The 18,413-nt window shown below is 42.5% G+C and overlaps 2 protein-coding genes across 2 annotated transcripts in view; one reads left to right on the top strand and one right to left on the bottom strand.

Moving 5' to 3' along the window:
- Positions 1 to 504: 504 nt before the first annotated feature.
- Cldn23 (claudin 23) lies at positions 505 to 2,078 on the top strand. The gene has a single exon (XM_047550141.1). The coding sequence runs from the start codon at positions 920 to 922 to the stop codon at positions 1,802 to 1,804; it is 885 nt and encodes a 294-aa protein (XP_047406097.1). The 5' UTR covers positions 505 to 919; the 3' UTR covers positions 1,805 to 2,078.
- A 6,602-nt stretch (positions 2,079 to 8,680) lies between these two features.
- Positions 8,681 to 18,413, bottom strand: part of LOC124982694 (prolow-density lipoprotein receptor-related protein 1-like) — a 54,723-nt gene continuing 44,990 nt past the window's right edge. The window contains exons 29-33 of the mRNA XM_047549664.1: positions 16,941 to 17,051; positions 13,723 to 13,959; positions 11,500 to 11,977; positions 9,971 to 10,079; positions 8,681 to 8,801 (exon numbers count right to left, since the gene is read on the bottom strand). Coding sequence (XP_047405620.1) covers positions 8,772 to 8,801; positions 9,971 to 10,079; positions 11,500 to 11,977; positions 13,723 to 13,959; positions 16,941 to 17,051 — 965 coding nt within the window. The 3' untranslated portion in view covers positions 8,681 to 8,771. The remainder of the gene's footprint in view (positions 8,802 to 9,970; positions 10,080 to 11,499; positions 11,978 to 13,722; positions 13,960 to 16,940; positions 17,052 to 18,413) is intronic.

The following is an 18,413-nucleotide window of genomic DNA, read 5'->3' on the forward strand; positions in this document are numbered from 1 at the left end:
TCACAACGCTGGAAAAAAAAAACTCCTTTTGTAATTCCTCAATCCAGAAATACACTGGCTTTCATTCTTTTGAGTTAAACTTAGTCCGCAGGGTGGAGCTTTTATTAAACAACTTAAATGCAATATTTGGGGGCGCGCTCCTCGGCTTCTTTGGTGCACACCTGTCCAGCCCATTCCCAGGCAGCGGGGCGCATTTGTTGCCGCCCACTCAGCAGCGAGTGGCAGCAAGTAGACTGTGCAGAACGAGGGATCATCGGATAGCGGCTAAGAGTGGAAGGAGACGCTCTCTCTGCAGGGCCCACAGCAGAGACCAGAGAGAAACTTTCAGCACTGAGATCCGCTGAGAAGCAGGGAAGCTGCGCAGCCACCAAGACCTGTGGGGCTACCGCGGCGTCACCGCCTCTTTCCTTCCCAGCCCACGGCCAGCCAGGCCCCAGCCAGGAGCCAGGGGCGGGGCGACCTTTGCTCAGTCCCCGAGCCATCCCGGGCGGGCGGGGCCGAGCGGTCTAGCTGAGGCGGGGTGTCCGAGAGTCCCCGAGTCCGAGGTCGCAGCGTGCCAGGTGGCCCCGCCACTTCTTGCGCTCACCTCCTGCCCCTCCCACCCAGGCTGGGTTTGGCCACCCCAGCCCGCACCTGGGCCCGCGGTTTCGGTCAGACCCGCCCGCAAACTGGTTTCGATTAGGGACCGGAGCCGGGCGGGAGGGCGGAGCGGCCAGGATGCGAGGAGGGGACTAGGGGCGAGCCGCGGAGTGGGGACAGACCGGTGCAGGAGACAAAGAGCGGCCGAGAGAGCAGGGCGCAGCACCGGGACCCGACACGGCGCTGGCGCTGGCGCCGACCCCGGGGGCCGGGACCCCGAAGCTTGGCGGCGTAGAAGGAAGGTAGCAGGTGAGCCGTCCGTGCGGCGGGAGCTCCGGGGATGCGGACGCCGGTGGTGATGACGCTGGGCATGGTGCTCACTCCCTGCGGGCTGCTGCTCAACCTGATCAGCACGCTGGCCCCCGGCTGGCGACTGGTCAAGGGCTTCCTCGACCAGCCGGTGGACGTGGTGCTGTACCAGGGCCTGTGGGACATGTGCCGTGAGCAGAGCAGCCGTGAGCGCGAGTGTGGCCAGCCAGACCAGTGGAGCTACTTCGGAGCCCAGCCAGTGCAGGTGGCGCGGGGACTCATGATCACGTCGCTGGCCACCACCGTCGTCGGGCTGGTGCTGGCGTCCCTGGGCGTGCGCTGCTGGCAGGAGGAGCCCCAGTTCGTGCTGGCGGGGCTCTCAGGCATTGTGCTCTTCGCCGCGGGCCTCTTTAGCCTCATCCCCGTCTCCTGGTACAATCATTTCTTGGGGGACCGCGAAGTCCTGCCCGCCCCGCCCCAACCGGTCACAGTAGAGGTTAGCTACAGCCTGGTGCTGGGCTACCTGGGCAGCTGCTTGTTGCTGTTGGGAGGCTTCTCTTTAGCGCTCAGCTTCGCGCCCTGGTGCGAGGAGCGCTGTCGCAGCTGTCGCAAGGCGCCCCCAGCCGGGCCTCGCCGCAGCAGCATCAGCACAGTCTACGTGGACTGGCCAGAACCAGCACTCACGCCGGCCATCAAGTACTACAGCGAGGGCCAGCACCGGCCGCCGCCCGCCGAGTACGGAGCCACCAGCAAGCCCAAGGTCGGTTTTCCCATGCCGCGGCCGCCGCCCAAGGCTTACACCAACCCGGTGGACGTGCTCTACGGGGAGGGAGAAAAGGCCGCCGCCTCCCAGGGCACCTCCTCGCGCAGCACCCGGCCCTGCCACAGCTCTCTGCCCTGCGATTCTGACCTGTAGACTGCGCTCCCTCCACCTGTCGATGGAGACTCTGGGCTTGGAGATGCCCTGCACCATTCAATCTTGAATTGCCAGCTGAGAAGCAATCTGACTTGGGGTTGGAACCCCGTCACCTTCCTGGAACTATTTTGAAGGGCGATCTTCCTTTCCAGTGACGAAACTAGGCTCTTTGGACGTTTAGTTCTGGTTAGGACAGTTTCCTTTCTTTTTGAATTTCGTGTTCCTTTGCTCAAGGAGAGAAAGGTAGTGTTGGCATCGTGTTAACCAGGGACAATAAACAATGATGAAAAGTTGAAGTCAACAGAAGCTCAAAAAAAAAAACCAAAAAACAACAACAACAAAAAAAAAAACAAAACAAAACAAAAAAAAAAAACGGCTAAACCTTAACTTGAAACTACAGTATTCTAACATTCATGATTTTTGGATCAATATAATCATTGTAATTTTTTTCCTTTGCTTTATATCTTTTTGTCATGCAAACTCCGGAAGGGCCAGTGTATTTCTGTTTGTGTTTGAACTCAGGCTCTTAAGCTTGTCATGCAAATGCCAGCAGCTTTAGTGGCTTTTATGGAACAAAATAATCTGGTTAACTCATATCTACATCTCTTCTTGGATAAATAGGATTTATGGTTTTTTATTACTTGTTTTGGTGTGAAAGTTAAGGTCATTCAAGAGCTTTTTTTCCAGAAGTCAGGAAAATGAAGGCATTCGGACACTACTGTTCTCTTCCATGAATACCTCACCCTGGACACAGAGGACTCTAGATTTAATATTTTTTACAAGATGGAACCTCTTAGCCACATTTGGTACATATGTATATATCTTTTATTTATGAATAAAAAATTTAAACATCAGTTTCAGTGAGGCCGTGAAAGCTTTCTATGTCTTCAGTTCCCTTTCCACAGTTGCAGCATTCTTTACAAACAATTTCCTGGCTACCTCAACGCTGTTTCTGAAATCTAGCACTCAGACCTTTGCACCTCTTGGCATTAGATTATGAAAAGAATCTCCCCCCATCCCTGCTTGCTTTGTTTTCAGGTTTGTGCGGTGTTCTGCACCAAGCCAAGTCTATTGTTGAACAAAACTAGAAGCACCAGTTTCCACCTCAGGTGAGAGTTGAAATCTTTTCCTCTTCTTGCAGTCATGCTTAAAGTCACAGGTAGGAAGTTCTGTGTTCCATGAAGGGGACGAGATCTCCAGAGGGCTGGCTTTCATTCCAAGTGGTTGATTTTAAGGTACCTTTCCCCGAACTGAATCTCATCTTTAAAATGTGCAGTTTAGAAGTGGGAGTCAGTTCAGTAAGCACTGACTATACAGAACTTTGATGGAAAAAAGTGTAATTGCTTGTGCAGTGGACACAGTCACATGCCTTCACATCCCTTGCGATTTTGTAGTGGAATTTCCTGGGGTTTTTTGTTTGTTTGTTTGTTTCTGTTTTTTGAGACCCAACTTTGATGATGGGCAGCCCTATCACTTTGGGACCCTTTTCAGATACAGATTCTGATGTCCTAGGTCTGGGGACCCTGAAACTGATTTCCCAAGTGGCTTCCAAGAGATGCCAATGCTGATGGTTCATGGACCCACTTGGAGTTAGCAGGCTTTAGTTGGGACTGCCTTACTTAAATTTCAGTCACTGCTGGCTGTTCATAGGTAGACCTTTGAGCACCTGCCCTCAGTGCATCTGGGGACTTGCTGTGGGGAGCTGAGTCAAAATGGAGAAAAAGTAGCACTACTCTTCTCAGCTAACACTTCAAAAGACAGTCACTAGTGCCCCCTGGGAAATCAGGACCTTGCATACAACATACAAAGCAGAGGTTTCTGGCAAGTACAGAATCTCACCTGCATCCTAATTCCAAACATTTCTAAAGATGCGTTGGTGAAAGCAAAACTGGTGTTTAGTATGTTTCACTTTCCCTTTTCTCCCAATTATTCTCCACTGGTTTAGATGCAAAACACCTTTTCTCTGATGATTAGGATTTGATTACTAAGAATTCAAGTTCTATTTTCGCCCTATCAACAGAAACAAGTCCAAAACTCCATTGCAAATAATACATACTTTTTGTTGCTGTTATAAAAATGTTCAGGAGAGCATGGGAAGAGACTCCTGCATCCTGCTGCAATCTGTTTTTGGACTGACGGTCATTCTCTGCCACAGCAGCACACATTTGACAAGGCAGCAGAGTCTCAGGAGTCTTGCTGTGCATGAGACTCTATCTTGAACTTGGTACTGGTCAGCCTAGCAACTGCTTGGCAGTGACCCACTAGTGTGGAGTAGCACTGCCCCCCACCCCCAAGCTCTTCACACCTGTCTGTGATGTACCATCACAGCTCATTTTTAAGCCCCTCAATCAGCATACCAAGCACCACGTGTCCCTAAAGTCTTTCCAAGATGACTCACATTGTGCCTAGGGGACCAAGGGATCTGGGTAAGTGGAGCAGAAACTGCTTTAACGCAGCTCCTGCTCTGCCTGTCCTCCAGTCCACTCTCCTCTGGATGCACATCTCCATTAAGAAGGGGTGTGGGTTTTAGCACATGAACTGTTCATGCACTGCGGGGTCTGTGGGAGGTGCTGTCAGGGTGCTTCAGCAACCTCCCTTCTTGTCATTGCATCAATAACTCACCCAGTAAGTTTTGGGGACACCTGATATTTTGCCAGCACATTTGTGGGCACTATGGAACAGAACTATTTCAGGTCTTGTGGTATTCTAGCATGAGAGGTACTGTACAAGTGAAAGGAAAAATGGAAAAGCAGAGTCCAGGGGTGGAGGGGAAAGGGTGATAGGTTATGAAGAGTCAGGGAGGAGGTGAGATGTGAGCAGAGAACTGTGAAAAGAGAATGAAGCATATTCTAGGCAGAAAGAACAGCAAACCCCAAGTTTCCACAGCTTGTTTTACTTCTGCTTCATTTTAGAATAGAGTGGTAAGAACACAAGAAACCCATGGTACAATCAAGACTGAGCAAATCCACATTTATCCTTTACCAGGAAGTTAGCTTCTGAAGAAGTGAAAACAGTCTGAACAATTTCAGTTTTCTAGAATGTTCCAGAATCAAATATAAACCACTTGAGGTGTGAGTAGTTGATGGAATGTTCTATTCTGTCAGGGTATAGACAGCCCCACAATCCAGTAGGCAGGTAAAAAATTAAGCCCGAGAGCCTCAATCACATTCTCAGGGATGTTGGAAAAGTTTTCAACCAGGGTCTTTCTCAAAAAACCACTCATATCTCCAGTCTGACCTTCCTAAAGTGAAGTCTTGTCATCCATCTCTAAAGCCCTCAAGAACTCCCTTAAGTGTCATCCACTGTTAGCTTAGTTCAAATTACTTGACTTGGCCAAGGCCTGAGTTTTCACCCTGGTTACCTTCCTGAACCCGTTCACATCCTAAAAGTCTCCTTGCCACCATCAGCTTAGAGGTGTCATATCTGAATATATCATTTACATGTGGCTTAACCTTTGGTGCATTTTTAGATTTTACCTCTAAATTGAAGGTAAAGGCATGGATAGTTCCATTTATCTTTTAGTCCTAGAATGGATGCTAACACTTCTTCACTATTAGCAATTTATCAGGTTACCTCTAAAAGCCTTTTCTGTACACAAGAGCTTCCTCCCCTTATACACAACTCGCCATCATGTGGAAAGTGATATGTGGCCCAAGGCCACTGGCCCCAAAACCCAAAGGTGGAGTCAGTACCGATGAGGTTGTTCTCCCATGTGGAAGGAAAATAAGGGACTCGATTATTACTTCTTGTAAAACCTTGTTTGAAATTCTTACCCAGTTGTCCCAACAATCTCCACCCACATTCCTCTATCTCCTCACACGCACAGTAACGTGACCTTCTCCCGTCATTCTCCATTAAGTGGGACTGAACATATGGAAACAAGGTTTAATTTGCTCAAATCAAAGAAAACATAGACGAGGCTCAGTAGGGGCTAGTGACGACTAGGGGACTTGATTCTTCAGTGGGGCATGTGGGGAGAATGGCTTCAGACTTAATTATGACTTTAAAATTCTTGTCCAACTGGTCTGCCCAAGTTACACAGGCTGACAAGGAGGTGAGCCAGCAGTCCTACTTACAAACCAAGCAGACTCAGGTGGAGAGAGAGCCTAAAAAGGTAAGTGTGTGAATTTCACAGGTAACAAGTATCTTTGTGATTTGTGTGGCAAATGTCCCCGCCACCTCCCTCACCACCTCCCTCCCAACCACCATGAGACCACCATTCATGGTAGTGGCTGCCTCGCGTTGCTAGGCTGCACGAGGCTAAAGGAGGTCACTGCGATGTTTCTGGAGTTTACGTGATATGTGCCTTTAATGTAAGCCTTGCTCTTGCTGGATTTGTACCCTCATCTGTAGGACTGCACTGAATTAAATATCATCCGAGGGCTTCTCTAACTTCAGTGCTCTGAAGGTGACAGTTAAAATTTAGATGAGCTGGGAGAAGAGAAATGAAATTTGAACAGTGGAGGCTGCGGAAGCTGTTTGACCAATAATACTTGTGTCACTCTGAAAGCAACAAAATCCATGTTTTAGTTCTTGATTTCTCTGAAATCCATAAGCCTCCCAGGAGTTAAATATTAGAGACTTAGTGCTTCCTACCACCATCCTTGACCTCTCCCCCATTGTGTCCTAAGAAGAATTAGTATGAAGTTCTTGATTTAACTCTTAATTGCTAACAGCAGACTTAAAAGCTTAAGTTTTGTGCAGCACTCTTTGAACCAATTAACACTTCTAAAGCTCCTCATTTTTTTCCAGAAGAAAACCCAAACCTTATCACTGTATTAGAGAAGTTGAGTTTCTAGAAAGAAATTTGGATTTTACATCTGCCACGGGCTTACTGCTCCATCTATTAGATGAAGAAAAATAAAGAAATTAACATAGAGATTATCACAAGAAGGCTCTTGTAGTTGATGGTATGCCATTTCTACAAACAGCAGATAAGTTGATGAAATTAGCGTACTAAAACCAGTTTAGGGAATAGGAATGGCCAGAATTATTAAATATAAAATTGGAAGTATCCATTTAAAAGATTAAATCTTTTTGTTTTGGGGGGTGGGGTACCAGGGATTGAACCCAGGGGCACTCGGTCACTGAGCCACATCTCCAGTCCTATTTTGTATTTTAGAGACGGAGTCTCACGGAGTTGCTAAGTGCCTCTCGCTGTTGCTGAGGCTGGCTTTGAACTCCTGATCCTCCTACCTCAGGTCCAAGAGCCACTGAGATTACAGGCATGCACCACCACCCCTGGCTGCTTTGTAAATTCTTGAATGGGGAAACATAACAATGTTAAACTAGATTCAGGTGAGATAATATACTCAGGTCATTTTTTCCCAAGAAGAGGAAATGGCAGGTGTTTCTGGGTCCCAAACTGGAAAGGGGGCCTGCAGAGTGGGGCTGAGAATAGCATTCCAGCCTTCAGAAGCAAACAGAGCTGGGCAGAACACATGCCCTGGGAGTCCAGTGTAGAACTTTAAATCCAAAGGAGACCAAGGCAGGGACTCGAACCTGTGCAGAGAAAAGGGAACACTGTTGTGCATCATTCCTACATGCTTTTGAGTTTGATTCTTCCATGTCATTTTTATGCATTTTGTGTACCAATAGAGGCAAAGACTTGCCAAGAACAAAATTGACAGTGAGACTAGCTTTTGCAACAGGGGATCGCAAGAGAAACCTAATTCTGTCCATGCACGAGAAGGGCTGAGATTACCGTGGTGCTGAAATGGTCTTTCCCAGATACAGTTGAGCACCAGCCAGAGACCCAGCCTAGTCTCAGCAGGAAAGGGGGTTCCTTGGCATTTGTTCTGCCGGTCAAATTGATCTTTACTTGAAAATTTTTATGTTTCGTTGAGAATCACAGTTTATTTTATATATTTCCCATAGTAATATTTGGGGATCTACATGAATTTATTCACTGAGACACTAAATCTGAAAAATCTAGTTCCAAGCAAGAAAAATTTGCCAAACAAAGTTGTTTATTATAATTGAGACTCCTGTTATTGGATAAAGGTGCTATGTATAGACCTTTTCATTTGCATTCCATGTTCATTTCGCTTGATGATATAGGTTCTTATAATCCCATTGTTAGCACTGGAAACAGGTTCAAGACTAAGTGATTTGCCCAAGGCTGCTACCCACCCAATTTCAGGCCATACTCCTGCTTTGTTACCCCATCTCCCACCATGGATTTGGTGCCCTTGATTCTTATATGGGTGTGAATTCAGTAATAACCCAAGAAGACAAACAGAGGTGTTCGCAGTCCAAGTACCTGCATGTTCCCCCAGCAGGTAAGAGCTAGTTGACATTAATCTCCGGGCACATCTATACTCTGTGTTGCCAACTATAGTCACTACCCACTTTAAAAGCCTTAGGTAAATCATGTGTCTGAGCTGCTACATCTGTAAAGTATATTAACCTGTTCTGGTATTAATTTCAGAATTGAACAAAAGCACAAGAAAAACAATTTTTATAAATTCTAAACAAAAATGAGTGCTCACTTAGTAAAATTTATCTGAAAGAGGGAGTGGTAGTGAACTAACATTTGATTGAGCATTTGCTACTCTGCAGAAACTTGGCCTTTATCCTAAAAGGCAAAGAGATGACTATCTCTGGTAAGACAGGGAAACAGGCCAGAGGATTACCTAGTTAATCCTTTAAATTAATGTTAGAGCCAAGACTCCAATCCAGAACTTCTGACTAGTACTTGGCCAGATACTATGGGATTCAAAAGGTTTTGTGGCTGAGTCATAATCTAAGATACTGGATGCTGAACTGAATTCTGACCATACCCATGAATATTCTGTTTTCTGAAGCAACATTAACAAAACCAGACAACTTCCTCCAATTTAAGAAGCAGTTATTTTAATAAGTCATAACCATTAGCGCTATTTTAAGCTGTTAAGGAAGTTAAAACAGTACACAACAAAATGTATAAACAATTATCATTGGGATGTTTCAGTCCATTTTTATAAGGTCAGTCGGTTTGTAAAGAGGTGAGTAATTCCTAGGGGAAAAGAGAGTTGGAGTTAAAGAATATACACTCCATGAACACGAAGCAAAAATAGAGAATGTTAAACTATTCAGAAGTCAGCAGAGATCACAGGTGGACCTAAGTTTAAGGGATAACTCCAAGTAACCCTAATAACAGATGACCCCACCCCACCATGGGATTAGGCCCCTTGTGGGAGTCCACTAAAAGCTAAATTTCTTTTCTTTCCTTTTTTTAAAATTATATATGTCAGTAGAATGTATTTTGGCAGAATATACAACATAAAGTATAACTTCTTCCATTAGGTTCCCACTACTATAGTCATACATAATGTAGAGTTACCCTGGTTGTGTATACAAATAATTAATTCTACTGTCCTTCCTATTCCCCTCCACATTCCCTCCCTCCATGACCCCATCTAGTCCAATCTACTTCTATTATTCCCTTCCCCAACCTCCCCTGTTTTGGGTTAACATCCACAAATCCTTAGCCTTTGATTTGGGGGGATTAACCTACTTCACTTTAATTTAAATTCAAGCTAAATTTCTTGATTGCTATTTCATGCATATCTTTGTTCTTTCTTAAAAATATTTTTATTTTTATTTTTTTGGTACCAGGGATTGAACCCACAGGCACTTAACCACTAAGCAACATCATCAGCCCTTTTTTATATTTTATTTAGAGATAGGGTGTTGCTGAGTTGCTTAGGACCTCACTAAATTGCTGAGACTGGCTTTGAACTCCAGATCCTCCTGCCTCAGCCTCCCAAGCCACTGGGATTACAGATGTGCACCACCATACCCTGCTCAACCTATAGTTCTTTTTACTTATTTTTACTTTTTATTTTTTATTGTAGTTGTAGATGGACAGTATGGCTTTATTTTATTTGCTTAGTTTTGTATGTGGTGCTAAGGATCAAACCCAGTGCCTCACACATGCTAGGCAAGTGCTCTGCCATTGAACCACGGCCCCGGCAACCAGTGGTTCTTTAAACCAGCATCTAAGGACAATAGAGCTATGAGGCAATAGCTTGATATACATAACAGCAATGTTCACCAAAAACAAGATCCCTTTAAGTTGACATTAACTACTTTCACTGAGCAGGAATTTTTAAAAAGGAACCTTTCTTTAACCACATTTCATAATCCATTTTTCCTTAGACTTGTCAGTCTTCCTCAGCATACCTGTTCATCATAAGCTTCATTAACAAAAACCTCACTGTTCATTAGATTTTCTTCTTCTTGGTCATTTTCTTTATTGTAGGCCAAATTTCTTGATGATGTCATGCTGGTTCTAGAAATCAAAGAAGCAAAGTTAAATGAGTTGTTCCTTGAGTTAGAAGCTGAGATTGGGGTAAGATTAGAAAAGGTCAGTTTATCCCCTATTAAAGGTTGTTGCTATAGAAACTGTGCCCTATTTTAAGTTAATACCCACTTAAAGTAAATGATCAGGAATGAGCAATACTTTAAATAATTATTCTTTGTTATAGGCATGCACTTAGCTTCAAAAATGGCATCTCTGCTCAACTGAGAGAAGCCATGTGATTGAAGTCAATCAGAACTGGATCCAAGGACACGTACACAGTAGGTAAGTGGACAACAGTGAATAAGAAAGCAGGTGAACGTAGCAGAAAGACCTGAGGTGGCAATCAGAAGCCCCAGGGTTACATCTCAGTTCGTGTAATATTAACCAGTGTTGCTTTGGGCAATGTCATGCCATCTTTCCTGGCCCTTCCCTCAGTTTGCAAAAGGCAGGCAGGATAGAGAGTTCACCTTTAAAGCATCAGTCATCTCCACATTTCTTCATCTATATGCTGTTTAATGTCCCTTCTCAATGTGTTTAATCAGTTTCTTCCATCACATCTTTCTACTCTATATCTTGTTTTTTCAGAAACATCATTTGTTATTCTTGCTGTATCTTTAATGACTTTCTTGCTCTGGGCCCAAACTTAGCACTTTTGCTTTAAATTATTCTTGAGTTTCTTTATTTCACCTCCATTTATGGACTAAATGGTGATTCTCCAAAGTGCCCTGAATCCATATGTTGAAGTCCTAACTCCAAATAACTCAGAATGTGACTGTGGGGTCTTTAAAGAGGTAATTAAGTTAAATGAGGCCATGAGATCAAACCCTAATCCAATCTGACTGATGTCTTTATAAGAAAGAGAGATTAGGACACAAACACACAGAGAGAAGACATAGAAGACACAGGGAAGAACTGGTCATCCATCTGCCAAGAAGAAAAGCCACAGAAGAAACCACTCCTGCTGACACCCTGATCTTGGACTTCCAGTTTCCAGAACTATGAGAAAATAAACTTCTGCTGTTTATGACTCCTAGTCTCTGGTATTTTGTTATTGCAGCCCTAGCAAACTAATACACCTCCTAACAAATATTCCCTCCAATTGTTGGCACTAACCTTACTGTCTCACTGAAGGGGAATTTTCTCACTTCATTTCTCAGCTTCTGCCACTGACTGTGGTTAAAACAGATTTTACCTGTATTCAAACCTCAGACCTCATATACTGATGCTTACCTCAGGTCTCATTCAAAGAAATGGTCCCAATTATTGTTTTTCTAGGGCATCTAAATAGGTAAGGTTGCTTTACCCTCCTAAGTCCTTCCTCAAAAGACAAATTTCAAGAGTGGACTTATGCCCTTATTATCTTATAAGTTAATATAATTCTCTCATGGAAACCTGAGCTGATACTCACCTTTTTATTTCATGTTCTCTTCTGAAATATACATATGCTCCCAGGGCTACCAGAACAACTGATAGGCCAGTGGTTACGCTGAATGCTATGTAGCCAGGGGTGGGTCCATGCACTGCCTCCTCACAGAACTCTCCACCATATTCCCTCAGACAGCTGCATCTTCTCCACTTTCCTTCTGTTATACAGATTCCCCTCCCATTACAGAAATCACTGCTACAGGGCACATGTTTTGCCTTCTGAGAGTCCTTGGGCTGAACAGAAGTCCCCCTTTCCTTGGTTTCTGGGGTCTTGGTCTCTCTGGTAGGTAGCCGAGTGGTTAGTGTTTTTCTGACAGGATATCTCATTCTTTCTTGGCCTGGATATCCAGATGTGGAGGACTTAGTAGCCTGGAGAGGTTGGGAAACTCCTGGAGTCAACCTTTTGCCAGCTTCTGACTTTGTTGGTGTTGATGTTGAATGAGCTTTACCTGGTTCAGTACCTATAAGCACAACAGGTATGTGGTATGGTAGATTTTACACACACACACATACACACACACACACACACACACACACACACACAAACATATATGGTTTATAATTGCATATAGGTACTTATATATGTATATGTATCAGTTAAGAACCATTTCAGAACAAAATTTCTAATAATTTTGACTAGATAAGTTTGAATTTATGAGATCATAACCACTACCATTACTTTTTTTTTTTAGTATCAGGGATTGAACCCAGGGGCACTTACATGCTAAGTCACATCCCTAGCTCTTTTTGATTTTTAAGACAGGGTCTCACTAAGTTTCTTAGGGTCTCACTAAGTTGTTGAGGCTGGCTTTGAATTTGCAATCCTCCTGCCTCAGCCTCCCAAGTCACTGGGATTACAGATATGTACCACTGGGCCGGGCCTACCATTACATTTGATTAAACAAAACACTGCTAAAGTCATATAGCTACAGATAGAAAGAGAGATATGAGATGTCCCCCAAATGTGTTAACACAGGAATGTGTGAAGGTAAAATGACTAGACTGTGAGAGTGTTAACCTAACCAGTCCATCCTAGTTTGAATGCACTCATTGGGTGGTGATTGTTCGTGGGTGGGGCATGGCTGGAGGAAGTGGATCACAAGGGGACATGCTCTGGAAGGGTTCATCTTCCTTGTAGCCCCTTACCCTTCCTCTCCTTCTGCTTCCTGGCTGCCATGAGGCAAGAGGTTTCCTCCACCATGCCCTTTGACCAAGATGTTCTGCCTTACTTTGGGCCCAGAGCAGCAAAGTCAGCTGTCTATGGACCAAAATCTCAAAAAAATTTTTCCTCCTCTAAGTTATTCTGGTCAGGTGTTTTGGTGAAAACTGACAAAAAGCTGGTGGTAGAATCAACTTTGGGAATCAAAATCCATTTTATTTCCTATTTAGGAGGAAGTGATTAGGGTAATAGCTATTTGTTCTTCCAGATAGGTTTTAAGAAGTGAGTTTAGATTGAGAAGTGAATGAGAATCCTTCACTATAAGATTCCTTTTCCAAATCTTTTTCTTTAGTGGTTATGACTAGTTTCAGTAGTGTACCCATTTCCCTTCAATTCTGTAGATTATGGGGCTTGGATACCATTGGAACAGTATCTCCGGAATTCAAGGATTGTGATTACAGAAGAATTAGACATATTGTGGTCACTCAGCTGAATTGCCATGGCCTTTCCATGAAAGCACTATTTGGCACAGTACTTCTGTGAGAAACCATCTATAGTTAGTATTTAAGTACTAACATGACAGGACTTAAATTTAAGTACCAACATGACTTATGGAAATTCTCTTGCATTTCCTAATAAACCTATGAATTGAAAATGTGGTTTCCTCTTTAAAAAAGGAAAACCAAAGACAGGTCAAATAGTTTTCCCAAGCTCCTTCCACTAGGTTATGGTTATTATGTCATCAATTTAAATCAACTGAATCAACTCTAGGTTAACTAAGTGCCCTTTCAGACAACATACAACTGTCCAGCTCTTTGGGACTCACTATCATGTTGTTGTCCTACAATCAAATCAGCTTTACACAAGGAATCCAGAATAATCTATATCCAATTGCCCATTCGTAGAATTTTCATATTGTTCAGTTTCACTTCAGTGATCACCAGGCAACAATATAGAGGATATAAACTTGAGGAATTCTACAGAATTAGATATTACTGAAAGTCATGCAGGTTGATGCACAATAAGTCTTGGTTTGGAATTACTCACAGTCCATTTCATCAGATCCATCCAGACAGTCAGCATGACCATCACAAACTTGCTCCAGGGAAATGCATTTCTGACCATCCTCACAAGATTTTGATGGCTCAGAGCATCGGACAGATTCAATACATTTGTTTGCATCAGTCAAGTAGTACCCACTGGGACACTTGCAAATCTTTCCCTCAGGGTTTGGTAAACAGATATGGCTACATCCTCCATTATCCTTTGAGCAGCTGTTACTACCTGTGGATCCAACCCAACCCCAAACATACTGAGTTAGATTATGTTTCAGAAGAGTCTGTGGTTAATGAATTGAGCTCATATTGCTTGCTTTGATCTCTTTAATTTCATCTCTTCTTACTTTATTAAACTCCTCATCACCCTCCCCAAGCATTGAGTTAGATATTCCAATTGTGTCTATGAGAAAGGTAAAGAGAAACACACATTCCCACAATGAAATTTCAAGAATCAGTTAACATAAAAAATAGATACTAGTCACCATGCGTAGATTGAAGAGTAGCTCCACTTTTGAGCTGAAGCAATATTTCAATTATACTGTTGTTATAATCCAGTACACAATAATAAAACTGAAAATAGAACCCAAGTGCTATAGTTTGGGTCATAAGTGTCCCCCAAGGTTCCTAAGGTAAAGGCCTGGTCCACAGTGTGACACTATTAAAAGAGGTGGTAGAATACAAATAGGAAAAGAAGAACTCAAACTATCCCTGTTCTTTGATGACATGATTATATATTTAGAGGAACCTGGAAATTCCACCAGAAAACTTTTAGAACTCATAAGTGAATTCAGTAAAGTAGCAGGTTACAAGATCAATGCTCATAAATCCAATGCATTTTTATACATAAGTGATGAATCTTCAGAAAGAGAAATTAGGAAAACTACCCCATTCACAATAGCATCGAAAAAATAAAATACTTGGGAATCAATCTCACAAAAGAGGTGAAAGACCTCTAGAATGAGAACTACAGAACACTAAAGAAAGAAATTAAAGAAAACCTTAGAAGATGGAAAGATCTCCCATGTTCCTGGATAGGTAGAATTAATATTGTCAAAATGGCTATACTACCTAAAGTGCTATACAGATTCAATGCAATTCCAATTAAAATCCCAATGACGTACCTTGCAGAAATAGAGCAAGCAATTATGAAATTCATCTGGAAGAAGAAAAAACCTAGAATAGCTAAAGCAATCCTCAGTAGCAAGAGCGAAGCAGGGGGTATTGCAATACCAGATCTTCAACTCTACTACAAAGCAATAGTAACAAAAACGGCATGGTATTGGTACCAAAATAGACAGGTAGATCAATGGTACAGAATAGAGGACATGGACACAAACCCAAATAAATACAATTTTCTCATACTAGACAAAGGTTCCAAAAATATGCAATGGAGAAAAGATAGCCTCTTCAACAAATGGTGCTGGGAAAACTGGAAAACCATATGCAATAGAATGAAATTAAACCCCTATCTCTCACCCTACACAAAACTCAACTCAAAATGGATCAAGGACCTCGGAATCAGACCAGAGACCCTGCATCTTATAGAAGAAAAAGTAGGTCCAAATCTTCAACTTGTTGGCTTAGGATCAGACTTCCTTAACAGGACTCCCATAGCACAAGAAATAAAAGCAAGAATCAACAACTGGGATAGATTCAAACTAAAAAGCTTTCTCTCAGCAAAGGAAACTATCAGCAATGTGAAGAGAGAGTCTACAGAGTGGGAGAATATCTTTGCCAACCATACTTCAGATAGAGCGCTAATTTCCAGAATCTATAAAGAACTCAAAAAACTCTACACCAAGAATACAAATAATCCAATCAACAAATGGGCTAAAGAAATGAACAGACACTTCACAGAAGAAGATGTACAAGTAATCAACAGATATATGAAAAAATGTTCAACATCCCTAGTAATAAGGGAAATGCAAATCAAAACTACCCTAAGATTTCATCTCACCCCAATTAGAATGGCGATTATCAAGAATACAAGCAAGAATAGGTGTTGGCGAGGATGTGGGGAAAAAGGAACACTCATACATTGCTGGTGGGGTTGCAAATTAGTGCAGTCACTCTGGAAAGCAGTGTGGAGATTCCTCAAAAAGCTTGGAATGGAAACACCATTTGACCCAGCTATCCCACTCCTTGGCCTATACCCAAAGGACTTAAAATCAGCATACTACAGAGATACAGCCACATCAATGTTCATTGCTGCTCAATTCACCATAGCCAGATTGTGGAACCAACCTAGATGCCCTTCAGTTGATGAATGGATAAAGAAACTGTGATATATTTATACAATGGAATATTACTCCGCAATGAAGAATGATAAAATTATGGCATTTGTAGGCAAATGGACGAAAATGGAGAATATCATGCTAAGTGAGATAAGCCAATCTCAAAAAACTAAAGGACGAATGATCTCGCTAATAAGCGGATGAGGGCATATAATGGGGGGTGGGAGGGGTTAGCATTAGGTTTAGGGTTAGGTTTAGGGTTAGGAATAAGGAGAGCGGTAAGAATGAAGGAAAGAAGGACTGTATAGAGGGAAAAGAGGGGTGGGAGGAGTGGGGGGGAAGGGAAAAAAAATAAACATCATTGCCCTATGTAAACATATGATTACAAAAAAAAAAAAGAGGTGGTAGAAACTTTTAGGAGGTACAACCTAGTGGGAGAGTTTAGCTCTTGGAGACATGCCCTTAAATGGGACTGTGGGACCCTGGTTTCTTCCTCTTTCTTTGTTGACTCTGGGCTATAACACAAACAGTTTTGCTTTTGCCACAAATACATCTGCCACGATGTATCCCCTTGCCACAGGCCCCAAAGTAACTGAGAGCAACCAGCCATGGACTGAAATTTCTAAAACTGCAAGCCAAAGTAAACCTTTTATCTTTACAAGTTGATTATCTCAGGGATTTGTTATAGTAATGGAAAGTTGACTAACACCCCAATTCTACCAACCCCCAGACCAGGGAATTTACTACTAGATTGTGACTGCTAGATAAGTAATGGGACTAATTATGTACCTTAACCAGTCTGTGTAGAGGTACATAAAAACAAGAGGTTTATGCAGATCTATAGGAATTTGCCAGAGAAATATTTCAACACTTAATGGGAAACACAAAGATATTTCAGGGAGATATTGGATGATGGAGTATTCCAAAGTTCAGGAGACTGCAGTTTTGTGGCAGTCACTGCAAGTTTACCTACCCTGTTGACTAAATTTACTGTAAACTTTTAAGTCCACAATCTTCTGGTCTACTTGGAACCATCGGTTTTCTGAAACTTCTGCTTTGCTGTACCAAACTTTAGTGATTTGGGCTAAAACAAAATCCAATGAATAATCATTAACAAAAGCAGAATTTTATCTTAAGACAACTTCCTGGTCAAAGAACATTGTTCAGTATAAATACTTTCACTCATTTACCTAAACTCCAGGAGAGTAACAACAATTTTACAAAGAGACATGTATTTTTCTAAATCTTATTTCTGAGGAGAGAAATAAAAACCAGTACACACTTTCCTGCATGATAAAGTCATGTTAGTAAGCATGACCAGAATATCCATATAAGTCTCAAAAGAAAGTGAGGATATGTGACATTTAAATGTGGCTCATGCAATTGATGAGTAATGATTTTAAATAGTATTCTAGAGCAACATTTCTAGAAATGGCTTATCTGCAACAAGAATCACCATGGGATCTTAAAATAGATGGCAAAGATTTCACAATGTACTAATAAATTAGCATCTCTGGGGTAGGAACTGAAAACTTGTTTTTTATGTTTTTTTTTTTTTTTTTTTTCAATTCTGATGTGACCGACCAGTCCAACTAGCCAATGGACTGGCATTTGAAAATATAAAGGGATAGACTTATCTTAAACAGCATTTTACAGTTTCTTCCAACATGAGTCAGAAATTTATACACCAAAAGCTAGTATATATAAGAACACACTGGAACACTGATTTAGTGTAACCCCTTTGAACTATGAGAAATGCCATGTTAAAATGCTCACTAATTTACCTGTACTCTCAAGGGTACTTCATCAACCAAGAGAGGCACTGTCTTCATTTTATAGGTAAGGAGTTACAACTGCTGACAGCAGGCATACCACCTAGCTCTAATTCCCGGCCCATTCTCTACGTACTATACCATTGCTATAGCTTGGATAAGTGTTATCCACAGGTCCACGTGTGTTGAAGGTTGGGTCTCTAGCCTGTGGCACTACTGAGAGGTAGAACCTCCTAAGGTTGGAACCCTTAGGAGGGGCAACTTAGTAAAGATGTTATACCATTAGGGATGTATCCCAGGAGGGGATGATATTGAGACCCTGGGTCCCCCTTCTCCTCTGTTGCCCCCTCCACGAGGTGAGAAACTTCCTTCATCACATGTTCCTACCATGATGTCCTGTCTCACCACAGGCCCCAAGGCAACAGGGTCAAGTAACCACGGATGGAAACCTAAGAAACCACAAATCAAAATAAACTTCTCCTCCTTGAAGTTGATTATCACAGGTATTTTGTTACAGGAAGAGAAAATTAACATAACCAGGGTGTCATCAAAAGCAGAGAGCCTCATATGTAAGTCAGGAATTTCAGGAAGAAAGGAACTAAGCTTATCCATATGAACAATAACCAAAGAAGTCAAAGTTCTCTCCAAGTCACAGAATTGCTGCTACAGTATCC

The sequence above is a fragment of the Sciurus carolinensis genome, chromosome 4 (genome assembly GCF_902686445.1).
Source record: "Sciurus carolinensis chromosome 4, mSciCar1.2, whole genome shotgun sequence".
Classification (NCBI taxonomy): domain Eukaryota; kingdom Metazoa; phylum Chordata; class Mammalia; order Rodentia; family Sciuridae; genus Sciurus; species Sciurus carolinensis.